The following is a 20,822-nucleotide window of genomic DNA, read 5'->3' as shown; positions in this document are numbered from 1 at the left end:
CTGAGGCAATCAAAGGATATAATACTACTACCATAAATCAATATCTTTCGTCGCTTTGCCAACAATTTCGACGAGGACTTACCAGGGAATATACGCTTATCCCTTATCGGTCTAGGCCAGACCGGACAATGTATTCGGTGTCTGAGTATTGCTACATTGATATTGATCAGAGTGTAAAATGGGTTTCTATATTTGCTACCGATATTACCTCATTAAGAAGTTATACAACAGTAGCCAACTCCTCAATCGCACAGATTTGGTTTTAATGATGCAGTAAAGATATGAAGTCCAGAGTGACCCCATACGCCTTCTCGAAATTTTACATCAGAAAACGATATCAATCTTATTGATTGGTTGAATAAGCATCCTTCGCTGACTACGTATTTCGCTCGTGATGCTGTGTGATTGCAGGTCAAGCTCACAGCAGAGGGTCAATAAATATTCACAAACGGAAAACTGGATAATTCGAGCAAACTTTTGTAACAAAGCAAGTAAAACATTTGATATTGTCAAGGTGCATGCTCGTTTAGTGTTGATTTTGAATGCTGCCAGCGCCATACATGGAGTGGCCCGCAGTTGAAATGCAATAAATTTGAGCCAATGATGTTATGATGAAGTGAAAATTGCAATATATGAAAAAAGTTCACAGAGCAGAACCTACCAAGGTTCTGTTGTGAACGCGAACCTCTAAATTTCCGAGGTTCACACACAGAACGCGAACGTGAACCTCACATTCACACCATCCCTAATAATCATACCGTTAATGAGTCCTAACCTGAAACCGGACTTCGACCACCTACCCCAATTTTTGAAAGGGGCGCTGGAGAAGCAAAAGTTTAAGAACCACTGCTCTACAGGAACTGTCAGCAAAATTATGTCTTGTAGGTTTCAAAGGTAAAGAACATAAAAATGTATTCATGATCGATTGAATAGCGAAGAAAGAAAAGGAACAAGCATTCACCCTGCGTATCTTTAAGTTATGGGTTAAGAAACGGCATCATTAGAATATCTCATACCCCAATAATTTTAAAAATCCTGCGCTTGGATAAAACATTTTACCGCAAGTTTTTTTAAATGAAGTGCAAATTTTTCACGATTTCAGTGCAAAAAAACAGCCCTAGTCGGCAGCTATGCTCAATGGCAAGATAGTAATGATACGGAGTTCGTCGGTAGCAAAGCAGTTCTTCTTGTCACTAGATGTTTCTGTTTCCATTATTTTTTCATGTGAATGTGTATACAGATTACTGCTCCTAAACGGTTCATGAAACATTGATACCAATTTATCACACATTGTATTTCCTAAAGCAATAAAATTGTTTTTAGATTTGCATCATTTTTACAAGTGAAATAGTCATAATTTTCAAGACCTATAAATGATTAGTAACGTAACGTATCTAACATTTTCTCCTTGCACAGTGAAATAATTCATTGTTTTATTTTTTTATATTTCAGGGGTTAACTGACGCCTCAGATTGCAACAAACTATATCTGACGAACACATGGGATACATTTGAAGGGCATCACCACGGGACTACTGACGTACTGGCTAGCCTAGATCAATGTACTTGATTGATTCGTCGGTTAACCTATCTCATGTAATTTTGAAAATCATATACCACCACCTGTAACCCAAAGTTAAAAATAAATTCCACATCCTCCTATTCAGCCACAACAAATGCTTAGACAGAGTGATTTTTTCCATTTAGTTGTTTTATCGTGTATGTTTCATGACACGGTGTTTTGTTCCGATATTTCACTAGTACGTGCTCTTGACAGTTGCCATTTATTATTTTCGTTACGCAAATCATCGGTGGCCTGGATTTAATCGGGTCAATTCTTGTCGGACTTCAATCATTTGTAATCAACTTTGTCTCGTCTTATTTCTCTCGCGGTTATATAATGCGTCTGATTTTTTTTCAATTGGTGATTTTCTGTGGCGCCTAACTAATTACAATTACAAATGTAATTGACCAATTTTGGATCATTTTGTTATGTAATAAACATTGGGGCATTGATCAGTTTGAATTTCAGCGATATGGAGAATCTCGACGATTTCTCCGATTAGACAGGCTCTGTGCCTCGAAATTGCCATCAGATGATTTAGAAGCGACGAGTAAGTTATGTTCCGTGCGGATTCTCAAAATTTATAATCAAGTGTTCCTCGCTCGCTCCTATTCCGCTGCCATATTCTGCATTGAATTTACTTGTCGGGTCTGACTTGGCATTTCAATAATAGTTTTATGTTACTTCAGCTTCATAGAATTGGCATTGGGTTTCGTCGACAGAGTCGTAACACAAAAGCAAAAATTCAATCTTGGCGAAGTGAGGTTTGTTCCATATGGCTGCTTAAATATTCAATAATATCGTCAAACGAAAGGATCATTCCATGTGTTTCCTTATGTGAAAACATTAAAGAACACCATCACACTTGGCTGATAGTTTTCACGAAGACAAGAGAAAAAGCCATCGCCAAAATCCTAACCGGCTTATCACTGTTGCATCAACACGACCACATCAACCTATTTTGGGCTAATGTTTTAACAGTTCTAAAAGTGTAAGCATTTCTCAACCTATTGTATACCTGATTGTGTGTCTAGCTTTCGTTCTTTTCATACTAAGACATAATTATCCTTGCGGTACTGTTTGTAATTGTATCGGGTAAAAGCTTGAGTCATTTATCATATACGATGACAGAGAAGCGAAATTGGTTGACTGTGGGAGAATTCAACTGCTGTGTCTGAATACCTTTGAGCCAACATGTTATGTGAAGATAAATTCCTGTCCGATCCATGCTCCCACGTAGGAAGTCCGAATCCTAATCTTGTTTCTCTCGAACCAGACCCACTGGCGTAGCAGCATGTGCGGCCGCCCCTGGCTTTCGCTTAAAATGCCGCCCCCCCCCCACACACACTAAGTAGACCACAGAAAATTTCGACATAGCTTCATGTTCAAGCAATCTTGTCAATAAAAATAATTACACATAATATGCCGCGTCTCAGCCGGTCGTCTCAACGAAGGCCAAAAATAATAAAGACAAGAAATAGCGAACGAATGTATTGTGCAAATAGAAAATCAATAGCCGCCTCAAAGCAAAATCAGCGATAATATCCTCAAATTCAAGATTTTGAACGTATAGTCTCTTTCTATGGACAGAATGGATAGAGCTTATAGCCGATCATCATCATGGTGGAACGTAAATAAGACTTGTTCAGTTTGATATTTAAGAAGCTCCTCAGCACACAGCTCGCAATTGAAACACCAATGGTCAGATAAAGTTTCAGACACGAGCATAAATATGGTGTCGAATCATGTAGATTTGCATTAACTAACCACTGTAAAACATCAAACGCTGTTGCACTGCGATCATACGCTCCGCACCAGCCTCATAACCCTTTTAAAATCTCAAGTTGAACAATTTAATATGATCATATCTTAATTTGTGTACTCGTACGTCCTAGAGCCCTCATATTGGTTTGTACGATGAACCAGCAATCTTCTGATATATATGATCCCTAATTCAATGGTATAAGGCATGACAATTTTCGCAGTCAACTCCAAAAAGTCCACCTCGTCGTCATAAGTGCTTCTAAAAGCGCTGGTGAATAACTTGTGACTTTCGCTTTGCAGCAGCGCGTGGGAATTAAAAAAATCCAAGCATATCATTTAAGTGGTGTATGCCGGTAAACCTAGTTTCAGCTTCAAGTTTAAATCTGTTTAAAGCTTGAAACATGCATCGTCTAACTTCTTCAACAACACTGAGGCCAGCATCTTCTGATTGTTCGCCAGGCATTCACCTTTTTCTTTGAACTCTCCGAACGATCGGCCTTGACGGCTATTTCGGAGTGGTTCCATCGTCATGTTAACACTGTAACGATAGCATACCATCGTTGTTTAGAAGTACCAAGCCACGCGTGTGATCCTGATGTAAGCCATGCTCTTGGTCTGCTGTGTTTCTTATTTAATTGGCATATTTAGTAATTGTTTACCTTTCTACAGGCATAATTAGTAATTAAGATTAATGATGTTAGTGTAGGATTGTTGCCGGAATAAATTGGTAAGATTTGCATTGTTAGATAGGACGCAGTAGGCTAGTATTGATTCTGTTTTGTGTAACTTTTAGTTCACCGTATCACTTCCGTATTTCCACTGCAAAAAGAAGATTCATGCGCCTTGGCTTTAGTCAACGAATATATTGAAGGATATACAAGTGTGGATTTGGTTGTGGTACGCGTTGACTACCGGGAGCCTTGCTACGTAATTCGAGTTGATCTTGAAGAGCCGTAATAAACACATTGAGTGATGTTTTCGGAATCAGCGCGACACTAGCTTTCGTTTGAGACCTGTTTGATTAGATCACGGGACGCCCGCTATAGGACGACGAATTACGCTTCTTTTAGCCGGCTATGTGCACACTGTGCCGAACGAGATAGTGTAATGGTGATGCGTCCGGCTTCTTGATCGGTAGGTCGTGGGTTCGATCCCCGGCCGGGTCAGACCAAAGACTCGAAGACTGGTATTCGCGGTTATCACGCTAGGCCAGTGGTTCCCAACCTTTTTTTCGACACGCCCCCCTTTATGACAGTGAAAAATTTCGCGCCCCACTTATCGTCATATCACAAAATCCAATGGGGATGCTAGCAACCCAAACAGATTGTTTGATGGCATGGACGGGTTATGATGACTGTTGATGAGAGAATTCAATAATATGAAAATCGGTCTATATATATAGAAACACGCGTGAATTGGAAGTAAATCGCGCAGAGCGCAATTTTTTTTTTCAGTTGACCGATTCTTCGCGCCCCGCTTCAGATGCTTTCACGACCACCCAATGGGGGCGCGTCCTCCAGGTTGGGAACCACTGCGCTAGGCGCTCCGCAATCACTGAGAAGAAAAAACCGGGGGTGCAGACTAAATGACGTTACTATTAAGTCCGTATCGCATCTCCGTCGTCAAAGCATCTCGATGGTGCAAGCGAAAAATAATACTCTCTCTCTCTCACTGTGCAGCCTTATTTTGCCGCCCCCTTGGAGCCTGCCGCCCCTGGCGCAGAGCCAGAACCGCCAAGTGGCTGCTACGCCACTGACCAGACCGCAGCCATCTGAAACAGTGTTTTTTTAACCTAGTCACCAGCGCCCCCAAGGGGCTATTCGGATTTTGTAGTGTGCGAAAACGCTCTGGGGGCGATATGGAGGTCTCTGAAGAAAAATGGCGCCGCAGTAGAGGGTGCAGTATGGACATATTATCATATAGGGGGCGTGAAAGCATCTGAAGAGGTGCGCGAAATCACCGAGGGAAAATGGAGTTTCTTGTACTCCGAATGAGTTTATTTGTGCTGACACTTCCTGTTTCAACAACCTGCAAGAAGCCTAATTATATAATGATTTGAAATGTCATATTTGCGTCGTACCATCCATACACCGATACTAGATTGTAACTGATGTCGGACCATGCACCGATCAGAAGATATCTCCGAATTAGCAGTACCTGGTGAATGAGTGTGTAACCTAGTGTGCAACCTAGTGTGTAACCTAGTAGCCTGGTGTATTCTATTTCTTGAGGGCAGGAATATATCATGTCCTATTCTTATGTTATGTATAAAACATTACCATCACCAATCAGTGCGCCCTCTGAACATTTCAAAATTCCGGGCGGTCATAATTGGTTTCGCATTTAGGTTGGAGAATCACAAGATGAGGGTTTGAGGGTATCGTAAAATTATGGCTTGGAGATTACTAAGATTACAATATAATGAATTTATATATTTTAGGGTCAGCTGCGGAGTTGTGGGTTCAGGTTAGGTTTGCGTACCGTTGGATTTCGGTTAGGGATGATGAATTTTCCTACAGTACCCGAATCCTACACTAATTTTGAATGCCATGAATTTTGTCATGTTCATGGGGAACCCTGACTGGTGGTATTCGTGCTGTTACGGCATAAAGTTCTTTTCAACCTGTGTGACGATTCGTACTTGTGCGAATGAGAATAATTTAAATCAAAATGTCAACCAATGTTAAGTGTGAAAGAAAAACTGTATTTCCTGAGTTGAGCTGGAAGGTTGGCCTTTTTTAGTCAACCGACCACGAAGTCTGAAAAATTTACCATTTTTACGGGATTCTACTTGATCCACCATTCTATTTCTGAAAATTTTGAATAAGTGTCCTCTTTTCCCGAATCCAAAGTAGGATAACTCTACCTTGTAGGCAATGAAATATATACAATAGGGTTGTCCATAATTTGGAAAATCTTACAAATCCTCGGTTGTAATGTCTTATTCGATAGATTATTGATAAAAAAACGACACTGAGCCTGAAAGAAGCTCACAGAAAGGCCGTTAAGATTTCGTGCAAAGCGTTTGAAAGTAGCTGCCGAAGAATGGGCGTGCCACCGACCATAGAACGGCGAGAAGACTAGTAATCAAGAAACCACGGCTCTTGATTGGATAATCGGCTATGCTTCAATGACCACGTCAGCAGCAGCTTGCTGATTAGGTGAACAAGGAGTCTGCTACTGGCGGCGATTCTGAAAGCGCATTGTATGTAGGTTGACAGATAATGATTTAGGATTGATTAAGGGCATGTTGAGGTACGAAATACATGATGAACAAACAACAGCTGCTTCACAAAAACGTCTAAAGCATGACTGCTATATTGTGAAAGAAACCGCCGTAGCCTATATGCCTTGTTTTCAACGAGGGAAAGCATAGGCGCTTATGCAAGTGGCGACGGATTCCTAGTTTCAGAAATAATATATCATTATTGAATACAAAGATAAAGCTTAACAATGACACTATAAGTTAGGTGATCTTATTGGGCTCAGGTTGTAGTACATAGTTGAAGTTTTGAAAGCTCTAAGGGTCGGCTGAATCAGCGGGTTATGCTTGGCACTTGCCAGATGCTTGCATCAAACTGTATTCACTTGCAAGTGTTGTCAGAGTCCTTGATGATGACGCAGAAAAGAGGCGTAAAAGTAAGCACATAATATGCTGGATATGATATGTCAAATTCCTTAATAATCGCGCAGAAAAGGGTTGTAAAGGTAAACACAGACAATGCTGCATAGTGCATAGTATCCAACATAGTTTGCATATCATATCAAGTAGGGCCTGTGCTTGCATTTAAACCTCGTTTCTGCGACATCATTAGGGACTTTGAAAACATTAACCATTGAATTCAATTTGCCGCAAACATCTGATGAGTGCTAAGCCTAACCGTCTGATTCAGCCGATCGCTAGAGCATTCAAAACTTCAACTATGTACTGCAACCTGAGCCCAATAAGATCACCTAACTTATAGTGTCATTGTTAAGCTTTATCTTTGTATTCAATAATGATATATTACTTCTGAAACTAGGAATCCATTGCCACTTGCATAAGCGCCTATGCTTTCCCTCGTTGAAAACAAGGCATATAGGCTACAGCGGTTTCCTTCACAATGAAGCGGTCATGCTTTAGACGTTTTTGTGAAGCAGCTGTTGTTTGTACATCATGTATTTCGTACCTCAAGATACCTTGAATCAATCCTAAATCATTATCTGTCAACCTACATACAATTCGCTTTCAGAATCGCCGCCAGTAGCAGACTTCTTGTTCACCTAATCAGCAAGCTGCTGCTGACGTGGTCATTGAAGCATAGCCGATTATCCAATCAAGAGCAGTGGTTTCTTGATTACTAGTCTTCTCGCCGTTCTATGGTCGGTGGCACGCCCATTCTTCGGTAGCTACTTTCAAACGCTTTGCACGAAATCTTAACGGCCTTTCTGTGAGCTTCTTTCAGGCTCAGTGTCGTTTGTTATCAATAATCTATCGAATAAGACATTACAACCGAGGATTTGTAAGATTTTCCAAATTATGGACAACCCTAATATACAATGATTGGAAACTGCCACGCCCCCTAACGCTGTAAGGTTTACTCCCGCCGAAATCAGCGTGTGCGCGGATAAGGTTGACTGCGTAGACTTCATTGAGTAAAGTTGACTGTGGTGGAGTGCTACTATCACCTTTGCTGGCAGATATTTCACTGTTTTCTCGTTTGTTGGTTGATTGTTATCAAGTTTTGCGAGCATAGTGAGACAGCACTACATACTAAGGTCTAATCAAACTTTCGCCAATGCGCAATGTTCAGGTACTGACTAGCAGAGTTGGATCAATTACATTATTTCAGTTCAATTACAATTACAATTACAATTACTCCTTGCATGCATCAATTACATTACAATTACAATTACAATTGCTGCTGTTGAACATGTAATTGAATAGTCATAAATTCAACCGTGGTCCTTGACAACCGTAGCGTCGTATTTAACAACAATTCAAGTCTAGTTCAGATTGTGTAGTAATAATTGCGTTGATGTGCGTACATAGTATGCTATGTAAGATGTCACTGTGACGTAATGTAAGCGTGTTTTGTATGCTAGGTAATTATGGCTCACGTAATTGGAAATGTAAAATGTTATTTACCTAATTTCCTATGGGTTAGGATTGAGGATAGGGTGCAGTATGTCGTTGAAAAAGTATTATAATATATGCATGTGTTGGATTTGCGTATATAGTATATAATTAAAGAAACAATATTATTTTTATCGAGGGACGTAGGAATTAGGATGAGGAGTAAAAACAAAACCGTGCTTTGTCAGATAAGACGTTATATAATATCCAGTGGTCTGGTTAGTTAGCCAGACGAAATAACGATGCATCATCGTGATCTGAAATCGTATTGTAGATTGCCAACCCACGGATAGATGCGCAATACGTGAGTCACGGATGAATGCACCGACAAACGTACTGAAAAGTCGGCTAAAACCAGCAAACTTTATAGTCCTAGAGTTGGCGATCCATGCGTCCAAATTTGATGCATCTGGTCTTCATCGTAAGCTATTGATGTACTAATTCCGAAAATACAAAATAAAATCTCGTCAGGGCAATGTAACTGCTCCAAAATAGCCGTTTAAGGCCGACTGTTCTGAAAAGTGAGAGCGCTGCAGCAGCATGACTACAACAATTACCAGTTACGCCCATAGCGATTGTTCAGAACAATGCCGATTCCCAGACTTTCACGACTATTTTGGGATGGTACCATTGCCTGGAAATATACTTTTATTGCGGAATCAGTGCGACACTAGCTTTCGATTACGACCATACATATCAAATTTCGACTCTTGGATCGCCAGGTATGGGACTATCAATTCTGCTGCTTTTAGCCGGCTCAGCAGTTCGCTTCTCGGCGTATTCAATCGTGAGCCACGTGTTGCGAATCCATCGGTTGGTTAGTAATTTAAAAATTGTATGGAATGGCAGCCGAGGCCAGCATAGCGGTAAAAATAAAAATAAACTCCGCCCGCAAGGGCGCGGTCAATGGCCTTCGCGAATGGATCCACCAAATTCCTTGTCGTTCGTTTAAAGAGAATGCATTATAAGTCAATTGTTTTATGTTGTGCTTGTCAGGTCTCAATAGCAATTTAATGTAATTGAAATTGTAATTGAGCAAAATTTTTGTCAAATTACAATTACAATTACAATTACACAAAATAAAAATGCTTCAATTACAATTACATTACAATTACATTGAAAAATGTAATTAATTACATTCAATTACAATTACAAATTACAATTGATCCAACTCTGGTTTGCAACAAGGCCTTCGTTTGAAACATGTTTTATTCTTTTTGTTGTTATTGTTTTTTAAGCCTTGACGTCACAAATGTGGATTGGCATTGACAATTGAAAATATAGGCTAAATATAGCTCCTTTGACGAAATATCTGTACTATAACTATTGATCCGACTATTTTGAGGGGTTCCAACGATCCCATATCGATATATGTCGGCCAAATCGGGTGGTAATTGTGGAATTATGGCATAATTTTACAACTTAAAAAAACTCTACTTTGTTTTTTTTAAAGCCTTTGTTTAAAACACTGTTCAAAACATGTTTTAAACAATGTGTTTTAAACAACAATTAGTTTTAAATGCAAGCCTACTATAAATTATGTGGGCCTATGCTTTTTTTGTTGGGGGGGGGGGACGTATGCATTCAAAAATCAAGCTTATCTATAGAGAGAATCGTCAAGTTGATCAAATCTCTTGAGAATACTCTATAATTTATGTTGGTTTACGAAATACTCTTGAGTCCCCTCCAAGCTCGCTCCCCACTCTATTGGGAAATTTGGGGTGCAGCAGTCATGCACGTGGCAAGAATGCAATTCGTTGGGTGCGATAAATCGTCCTCTATAAATATGGGCAATGTGTACATTATGACGTAACAAGCAAATGACGCATCTTTTTTTAAAGGAAGTTTGTTATCTCATTATGCCTTTTCAGCGCAATCCATATATTGTCTGCCAATATAACTTCTAAAATGCAAAATAAATGTAATCGTGAGTAATCGTGATTACTTTTCCAATGTAATCGTAATCGTAATCGACTACTTCCTGATTTTGCTGTAATCGTAATCGTAATCGTAATCGACTACTTCCTGATTTTGCTGTAATCGTAATCGTAATCGTAATCGCGTCATTCGGAAGTAATCGTAATCGCAATCGATTACATTCATGAAGTAATCACCCCATGTCTGCTTGGTATCATGCCCAGTTATGCGAGAGTACCTACATGAGTATCTTGGCCGCAAAGTACACTTGGTATCATGCCCAATTATGCGAGAGTACCTACATGAGTATCTTGGCCGCAAAGTACACTTGGTATCCTGCCCAATTATGCGAGAGTACCTACATGAGTATCTTGGCCGCAAAGTACACTTGGTATCATGCCCTATTGTGCGAGAGTACCTACATGAGTATATTGGCCGCAAAGTACACTTGGTATCATGCCCTATTGTGCGAGAGTACCTACATGAGTATCTTGGCCGCAAAGTACACTTGGTATCATGCCCAATTGTGCGAGAGTACCTACATGAGTATCTTGGCTGCAAAGTACACTTGGTATCATGCCCAATTATGCGAGAGTACCTACATGAGTATCTTGGCCGCAAAGTACACTTGGTATCATGCCCAATTATGCGAGAGTGCGTTGTATTTTTTAAATTTTCGATAAAAATGCGATACACAATACATAATGTGGTGAAGAGATCGGAGTAAGTCACTTCCTTGTCCTTTTCCTACGTTTTCTTGTGCAAGTTCTTCATGTGGCATGCGAGCGAGCGATGTAAAATGTATTCTTGCTCATCACTGGCATGTGTATCTGTGAATTCAAGATGAGTTATTTATAAGAGGCAATATTATGATATAATATGGAACCCCGACTTGATTTATAGGGTTTTGTGGGAAGCATGTTCGGTATCTACGTGAAGCACTATGAATTCCGACACGTTCATGTGCAGCACTAATTGTTGATGGTCATGGGGATCACTTCCTCGAGGTGGCCGTATTCTACACTTGACCCGAAGGTTGTGTCGTCTGATACCTGCTAGAGTTGTAACCTGAGTCCCACGTGATATGTGGCTTTGTGGATATACTTAGCTCGTGGGTAGTAAGACGCACGTTCCTCACGCTATGCGTGAGCTATATACAGATTAGGATCGTACTTTATATCAGATATCTATATAACAGGGTACATTAATGCTAAAGCTATTTATCTACCTTCCAATTTCTTGATATGGCGCGATGCAACACCGTTACTCGCCAAGAAAGTTTTGAAATCTGCAGCACGCAGTTCCTGTCATCTTCCCAGCACGTTGAATCGTAAAAGAGCGAGACGGGGAACACAGAACTTACGCAAAGCGGAAAAAAAGAGAAATTTTCGCTATAGCGCCTAGCTTCGTTGGCGGCCATTGGGCTCGAAAGTCACGTGACTTCTGGTTCGCTGGGGCCAAACAACTATCTTAGATAGCCGCTGCCTGTGTTAATTTGCGATATTGGTCTGTTTTTAAATCGTATTTTCTGTCTCAGTGAGGTTGTTTGAAGTACAGTTCTGGGTTTTATGTTATCTTCTATGACTTATTAGCTAGTTTCAGGACTTTTAGATACTAACTAGGTAGGAATATGTTGTTTTGCAGCCGCGCAAAATGCCAGGGTATAACGTGCCAATTTGTTATAATGGATGAGAAAACAATTCGGAGTAGTCTTTCCATCGACTTCTGAATTGCCATAAAACGACAGGAAAGTGACTGAAATTAATAAAGCTAGTGAGAATGATAAATATAATTAACATTTGAACTATGTTGACTTGTTTGTTTGGTGGTATCAAATGTCATACCGGTATCTCGTGTGCCCCAAGACAGCGTAATCGAGTCAGCTTCAATAGCAAATGATTTAAGATAAGCTACAATTATTAGATTTTTTAAAAGTGTTTGTGTAGTGAAAGTGACCTAAGAATAGATGCATCAACTGCAGGCATCGGTTAGCTTTTAAGATATCTGTGCCATTTATCGAAAAAGATAATCAAGAATTTCGGTCAGCCAAATTTATATTCAACCATGCCAATCAGAAGGAAGTTAATGATTGTTTCAAGGATAGTGCTGAGAAGACTGCTATTACCGGACAAGGATAAGAGTACCGTACTTTAGACTTGTTTTTTTGACGATGCAGCGATTTACAATTTGGTATCATTCTAACTGGAATGTAAATATTCTTTTAATCGGAGACCAGGTCTTGCTGTTATACTCATGACACTACTTCCTATAATTTAGTGCTGGCACTGTTGCCAATGTTTTTCTAAATTTTGGTCAAGTTTCTATACATCGGTGTTGTTCAAAAATAACCTTTTTTCCAAATTTCACTGGCTCATGAACAAAATTGTTAGGTGGCTTGAAAAAAGGTTGCACACTAGATTTGGCTCAATTCCAACATGCAGAAGTGAAGCTATCAGATTTTTTTTTTTAAATTGAATTTATTAAAAAAATAAAATAGTTTTAATAAATTTTACTGGCTATGCCATGAAATTGTTGAGTTTTCAAAAAATGTTTAGCAAATTTGGCTAGTTGAGCCAAATTAAAAAATTTTTACTTTCAGTAGCTTTTGCATTGCTCTATACAAAATTTACACAAATTTCTTGAACAAAAATCAGAGGGTAATTCATAACTATTTTATTCTCTTTATAGATACTTTTAGATGTTTAACAAATCAATGCAAACATTGATGCTAGCCTCACTAATCTGTACCTGATTGCTGTGCTAGTGAAGTTGCACTGTGCGCTATATGTAAACCATATCCGGGGCATCTCTGATCCCGGCATCTTGTATGATGCAATTGGTATCTCTGCCAAAAACTGCTCTCCAGAAGACACCATCTCCTTCATCGCAAGAACGAGAAGCACACGCACGCTATTTACCCTTGAACTGTGAGAAAATGCAGCTCAACTGTCTATGGAATGGCGTCACCGTAGGGAGGTGGAGCAACACACTTCAAGACGCTACCGGTCTTAAAAGTCGGGACCACATATACTTCCTGAACTTGTAGAACTCCACCCAAAACGCTGGGAAGGAACTGACATTGTTGTCGACATATGGTACATCAATACCACCAGTAGGTCATTTGTGAGACCAGCCTCGTAACCATACGGACCCAACAACACTGGTATCCCTTACCGTCGTTCTCAGGGCCAGAGCACCGTGAATTTACACAAACGCCGTTCAGGATCTTGGCTTGTCAATGGAAGATACTTACGTCGACGCGATGCAGAAACGCAATAACTACAGATTGCCATGGATTACTCACAGTTACACCGCTTGCTGTTATTCTCGTCAATTTCGATATACCAACACAGTCCTATCAATTGTATTGCTTATGACTGCCCATTTTCAAGCCAACTCTGTGTGTTTAAGTGAATCGTCAGTTTAAGACTACCTCCACAGTAGCAGTGTATAGCTTAAGTCAAAACTCAAAACTGCATCCGTTTATGGCAAGTTGGCAACATTAATCAGGAATACCTAATCTGTGACCAGCAATAGCTACATTCTATTTGTTTCATTCTCGGTACAAAGGAACTACATTCTCAAGTTGTGAATATGTCGAATTTATTGGCCAGTTATTGATTTCGTCAGCACTCTTAGAATTTTGTAAAATCAAGCGAGAGTATGCAACTTTGCAAGATTAAGAAAGTATTGTTGTGGAAATAATATTATATCACAATTGGGTAGTTGTTCTATTCAGAATCTCGAGGGAATCGTCGGGTCCAAAACGAAGAAATGGCATAAGTTTTGAGTATGCAATGCACAAGCTGCCCTGCACTTGTCAAAGTACTTGTGATGCTGGGCAAGTACTATAGTATCACCGACTCATTTCAAAATGAAGACTTTCTTCTAAACGCTCAAGTCTATTAATGATCTTGATTTGGTAGAATAGGGACACTTGATATCTGTCAATACACACATTACAAAAGTGCCGCAAACATGTCCTAAAACTACTTTAAAAAATATAACACTCCGGCAAGTATGCAATATTACATAGTACTCTGAAAAGGTGGAAATACTATCTTCTTTACTTTCATTCAGTGTGCATGCCTCCTCTTTACATCGCCTAGGTCAAGATGGGTGTCTGATTCCATAGACTATACTCCAAGTCGCTTCGACATCTTCCTGTCTTTTCATTGTATCGCATTTTGTGGTGTATTGAACTGATAAAATTGCTAATAAACCAATGATGATGATGATGATCGTCTGTTTGCACCACAACATAAATGCTTTAAAGTTCAAGGGTCTCTTTGCTTTTTGATAAGCTTTTTCTTTTTTTCTTCTCTTGCTTGCTTCCATACGTCCTCGTCAGTGGTGCCGATTTTCGAGCCTCATCGGTTTTACTTAGCCATCTGGGCTTGATTACATGACGCTGCTCATGTAGTTAGGTAAGCAGTGGGGAGTCCAGATAAACCTCCGACCCACTTGCGTCAAGTGGGATTCGAACTCAATTCCAACGCCTCCCCAATCTTTCAGGTAATTTTGCAGTTACCAACCTCTACGTCATAAACTTTCATACTCATGGCTGAACTGAATATTTCCCAATTCTTTGCCATCACCACCATATATTGCTGATATTGGATGGTCGTTGTCTAAATCATTTTGACTTCTTTTGACCAGATTCGGATTATTTTTGAAGAACTCGCAAATCGTAAAAGTAACTTAACCAAGTCCATCTGAAATCAAATTTAACACGATACGGTAATGTTAAAATATTAATAATCTCCGATGTTGACTGATCACTGTCTCCGTGTCGATAAGTATACACTTGAAGCCTAATAATGCTGCAGCCATACGATGAATAGTTAGTAGGTCCAGATGAAAGTACTAAACCTTGGAATTACTTGTTTGAAATAGGCTATCTTAAACTGCTCTATACTCCATCATGTTAATTGAATACTATACATTGTCATCTATCTGCACGAAAAAAAACCAATCCTGTAACACAAACACATAATATGACAGCAAAGACCAGCGCAGTAGCAGAAATTGCGACATACAATTGATACAAATGCATTACTGTCGCAGAGAAGATGATACCAGAAACGCACTTGGCCCCAGACGGTGGTTGCTATGCTGAAAAGTCACGTGACTTTCGAGCCCAATGCGCTGAAAGCTCTCCTTTCTGCTGCTGCTAGCGGATAATTTCGCGGTGGTGGTATCTCAAATTTATAGTGTAGTAGCCTATAACTCATGTCCGTTACACTTTCAAGATTGCTTTATAATTGCTAGCTGGCAGAAGCATCGTATCAAATCAGCAGATGAAGTACGGAACTGTATAGTTGTAGACTTGAGGCCACAGGAACGTGAACGACTCTAATTCGTTGCAAATATTACTAAATGACCGGAACAAGGTCACACAAAACAATTGAAGGATATTCTTGAATCTTTGGATACGAAATCATATGAGAAATCATATATCATTTACTCTTCTGATCCTTTATTCGGTCGCTTCTATCTCATATCGAAACTACATCAACGAACAATCCTGGACGATCCTCTGTCTCATAGGGGAGATGTGGTACCGATGGATCAAAAATTGCAAAATGATCTCTGGCCCTCAAATCTTCAGCCGAGAATGGCAGATCTTTTGCTGTCTCAACACTCCGATACAAGCTCTACCTATCGCGGACATTTACATGACTATCCGCCTTTTCAAAAATATTTATAAACGTTTAAAATTTGTTGCTCGAACGTGTCATCGGTCCCCATCCGGTGGGTCCAAAGGCACACGACCATGGGACCTATGAGACATACGCACAAAAGCTCAAATTTGTTAACTTGTTTAGTTATGTACTATAAGTTTAGCTATACAGTAAGCCAATGAAGAATGTTTCGCCGCGACCTTCAAGAATAAAATAGATTATATCAACTCAAATGTTGACATAAAATGTTTTGATTTAAGCCTAAACTTACAAAATTAATGCCACATCCATATTACCCGCAAATCGATATTTTGGCTTTCAAATACCAGACAATAGCGATAAAACACCACAGGTAACTATGATTTACGACCTATATATATGTAGGCGAGTTTCTGTTGTTAAGTGATTAGTTGATGCATCTATTTTGCTTGATTTGACTATGGTACTATAGGTCCCACATCCCATAAATATTGTTATTAACTTGAAGATGGTCCACTCGAGGATGGTATCGATTCAAAAAATATGTGCCATTATATAGGCTACCCTGATACACATATTATACTTCATATAAAAAATTATGGCGGGTTTGTTAGTCTGAAAGTTGATATAGTAAAATGAAAATGTCGATCCAAATTTACTTTACACCCCCTAAAACGCAAATCATTCGTCACAGACCCCATAACTCACTCAGGTTGAATTTTTTTGCATGTGAGGAAGGATTCTGTCAGCATGTAATTGTAGACGAATTCACGGAGTGTAATCATGGAATTATCATGGAAAATTTTTCAAGTATTTTCGGTCCCAGTGATCCATCGGTACCACATACCCCCTACAACACTGCTGTAATGAAAAACATATCTGGATAGGTTAAAAAACATATTAACTGTTGGTGAAATACGCACCAACTCGCAACACCACTCACTTCTTGAACAATGTCACGAATTTTAATCACTTGAAACCAAACATGATATTATCCAAGTTGGATGTATCATCACTGTACATATTTAACACAAGGTTTACATGGAAGCTGTCTAAGGGTGTGTTGCAAAAAGTGAACATCCATTGAAAGAATACATCATGGAAGTCATCGGCTTGACACTGACACAAAACTTAATTTTGAAGCACACTTTGTTTTAAACAGATGTTTTAAAAATTACTTTTTTTGAAAGATCATATTTATTATGTAATAAAAATAAATAATAATAAATATTTATTATATGATAAAAATAAACATAATGTTTTAAACATGTTTGTTTTATACATATTTTTTGGTAAAAATCTATGTTTGTGCTACCCTACGCATAAGATATCTGAATTTAACACTATGACCTACATATGTTACATCTTCCAGGCACGGCTACGGGCTCGAATCTCTTGTATTATTGATGTGAATTTGACTCCAATGCAATTATTCTCAAACTGAAAGTACCTAAAGCGGGGCGTGAAGTCCCCTGAGAGAACTAAAGTGTAGTAACTCGTAATTATTTTAATATGGGCACAAAGTTACTAGTTTGAACAAGGGCAAAAATCCCAATTACATTGCGATTTTAAATGTCATAGTAGCGTCGTACTATCTATGCACGGATGCTTGAATGTGATGGATAACGGACCTTGCGCCGATCAGAAGATTATTGGAATTGAGATTATCTGGTGTAGGTGTTAGCTGAAGCAGTCTGTCAAGCATATGTGCATATAGTGAAAGATTCTCCTGCTGAACAACTGCAACGTGAAGAGAAAGATTGTTTGTCCCGTTAACCCTTGCGTGCTGGGTGTATCATATATGCTATGGCATGTCTCCGACACCGATTTCTCCATGTTGACACGCCCAAGACATCGTGAACTACGTTTTTTGTAAAGCTGAGACCTTTCCGATGCATTTGGATCCTTTCTCAAAAATTTTGGTTTGTAAAAATAAAATAAAATAAAAAAATTAAAATATGGTTATCACCTAGAATTTCCAGATATCTTCCGAGTGGAAAATATTGGCGGAAAATCTGCCAGAACATCGGAAGTCGACATGTACGGTATTCCGTGTAAATTTTCACCGTTTCAGACATCAAAACGTGTTCTGGGGAGTTTTCTGAGGAGGATTTATTAATTTTGGTCACGCTTCAGTGATTTTCAAAATCTAGGTCAAGTTCAAGTGCAAATTCAGTCGGCATATGACATGAGTCATGAACAGGTTTACTATTCCTGCAAATGGTTGGATATGACAAAAGAAAGCATATCGCGTTGTTTTATGCCATAAACCGGACTGTAGGGGCCGATTGAGTCTTGATCATGAACTTGACCTTGATGACCACTCACTGACCACGCCCATTTGTAAATTTTATATGTATTTTCCGTTTTTCGATATCTGACGAACCGCGCGGTTTATAACCATGGTTGACGGCTTGTTTGAAATCAGGCAACAGTGTCTACGCACTGAAGCATCCTATTCCTCTCTCTGACGTCATCCTGAGGGTCAGCCTTGAAAATTGAGAGAGAGATTTTTTGGGAAAAAGTTTGTTTATTTAAACTTATTAAAAAACCTCAGACATGTCATGGGGTGTCGATCAAGAGTGGAATCGGTACAGGGCTATACTCTGCCCACTTTTAAACTGGACCGGCCCAGATTCAAGTCCTGGTGGGGTCACAGTGGGAATTTGAAAAGTGAAGGTCTATTCTGCAAAATATGGCCCCACCTCGTAAGGGTTAAGAAGTGCCACGTTTGAATGGCGTGAGGCCCGCGCCATCGCAAAATATCTTGAAACATGATAGTAAATTAAACATATGTATTGGTAACGATGTTATTGGGTACGATATAGATTGAAGTCCGTGCAGTATCTCGATGGGTGATAGGGGAAATGTGGTATGACATGATCTGTGTATAATACGAAATATTGAGAGGAAGTTTAATTCGTATTTATATATGTATGTTTTACACGTGAAATATACATTCATGCAATTCGATTAGACGTTACGTTTACAACGATTCAATAAACCTGCCAGTCTTTGGGGGACAGAACAAAATCAATTTGTCCATGTGTTCAATTACGGGTGTACAAGACAGGCCCTGCGAGGTTGTGGGTCAGCCATCAAGCCTTGCCAACGCCGTTGGACGCTGATCCGTCGAAAGGAAGGTAAACGCAGCGAATTGTCATAAGTAACCTTCCGGAGTCAGATTACGCAAGTTTAACATCATAGAGACCTCGCCCTGCTTTATACTTATGGCCAGGTAGGCTGAGTTTGAACCAAACTCAAGTCAAGAAATAGAATGGATTATGCACCAAAATCGCCATAAATATGTATATCCTACGTTAGTGGTTCGCAAACTGGTGGCGCGCCCTCCTTGGGGCGAAGCTGCATGTGGTAACTGAATTTTATGTTTCGCGTTTGGCGCGATTTACGTCCAATTTATAGTTATTGATCTGTGTATAATCCGAAATATTTGGGAAATATCTCATGATCAGTCACAACCTGCCACGAAACTGTCCGTAGATATTGCTAGCATTCTGGGTGCATTTTGTGACATGACGATGAGGGGGAGAGAGGGGGTGCGAAATTTTTTACTATCAGAAAGGGGGTCGTGTCTAAAAAAAGTTTGCCAACCACTATGCTACGTGCTATCATGATTACACATGATTATTCTTGTCAAAAATCTTCATCTGATTTTTTTCGCGCGATTTGCTTCAGTTTTATATGGTTATTGCTTTGTTTATAGTCCTGATTTAATATTACAGAGTTCTCAATATGCTTCCATGCCTCTGTGTTGGGATTGCAAAACATTCTGGTTACTCTCTTTAATATTTATTCATATGACGATAAAGGGGTGCGAAATATTTCACTATCATCAATGGGTGCGGTGTCCAAAAACGTTTGAGAACCACCGCTCTAAATGGTTAGTGCCCCATGAACTTCCCCGCTCCTCAATGCTCTCCTCGCTACTCTCTTCGCTGCTTCTCTTTTGTTTCTGAGCTGCGGTATCGTTATTGGAGATGGCATTGTAGTGGCAATGCCAAATTCCGTGACAATCTAAAAGTCGACGTAGATATTTTGGGGTTCCAGGGCGACGACCATATCATAATTTATAAATTCGTAATCGATACCGTGGTAACTTTCGATTGATATCAATTACATCAAATTTTGCGCTCGTTAAGGTATTCTAGATAGCGCCGCACTTAGTCTTTGGTAAAATGGAGATAATGACACAACCCAATGGCAGTGAGCCGTGCAATTTGAATGCATCAACACCACTGTAGTTCTGACATTATGAACATACAGAATAATCAATGTTTCCGTTCCAGTATGTAATCGCAACCTTATTGCCCCACGATGTGTGATGTGGCAAGTTTATACAATATTAGATGATGGTAATGAGATGAAAAGTAGGCTATTCAAGAGAGACCGACAGGAGGAAAACACTTTATTTCGTAATCCTATAAATAGAATATATAAAAATACATAATAATCCACGACTCCGTCAAAGTGAGTATGACGGATATCCAAAGTTGGCTTGATGCCCGTAATTTATAAAGGAGTACAAAATAAAGAACACATAGAAAAGAAAATACCAATAAACAAACGAAGCGAACAAGACAATCTCAATTTACTGTGCTACAATACCATGGATATCGAGCTGTACACATGTCGTCAAGTACCATGAAGTCTCAGCGTTATCTAAACATATAAATTTTCGATATGATAACATTTCTCACATTTGTCAGAATTACTTCACCCGTCCATAATAACACCACAGCAGTCATTTAGAAACTTCAATCATCGATGTATTTTATGAA

At 39.4% G+C, this 20,822-nt stretch overlaps 1 protein-coding gene and 1 long non-coding RNA gene across 7 annotated transcripts in view; both read left to right on the top strand.

Moving 5' to 3' along the window:
* LOC145442780 (uncharacterized) overlaps nt 1-2,015 on the top strand; it is a 290,597-nt gene extending 288,582 nt beyond the window's left edge. For all 6 annotated transcript variants that reach the window (XM_080320766.1, XM_080320768.1, XM_080320767.1 and 3 more), the window contains one exon: nt 1,453-2,015. In XM_080320766.1, the coding sequence (XP_080176892.1) occupies nt 1,453-1,569 (117 nt within the window). In that variant the 3' untranslated portion in view covers nt 1,570-2,015. The remainder of the gene's footprint in view (nt 1-1,452) is intronic.
* Nucleotides 2,016-3,859: 1,844 nt separating this feature from the next.
* Nucleotides 3,860-4,212, top strand: LOC145443005 (uncharacterized). The gene is made up of 2 exons (XR_013916260.1): nt 3,860-4,054; nt 4,121-4,212. It is a non-coding gene; the product is annotated as an uncharacterized LOC145443005 (long non-coding RNA).
* Nucleotides 4,213-20,822: the final 16,610 nt, after the last annotated feature.

This window comes from Botryllus schlosseri, chromosome 7 (genome assembly GCF_051294905.1).
Source record: "Botryllus schlosseri isolate E-star chromosome 7, Bs_hap1, whole genome shotgun sequence".
Taxonomy (NCBI): Eukaryota; Metazoa; Chordata; class Ascidiacea; order Stolidobranchia; family Styelidae; genus Botryllus; species Botryllus schlosseri.
Note: the sequence above shows the minus strand (reverse complement) of the source record. Positions and strands in the feature narration are given on the sequence as shown.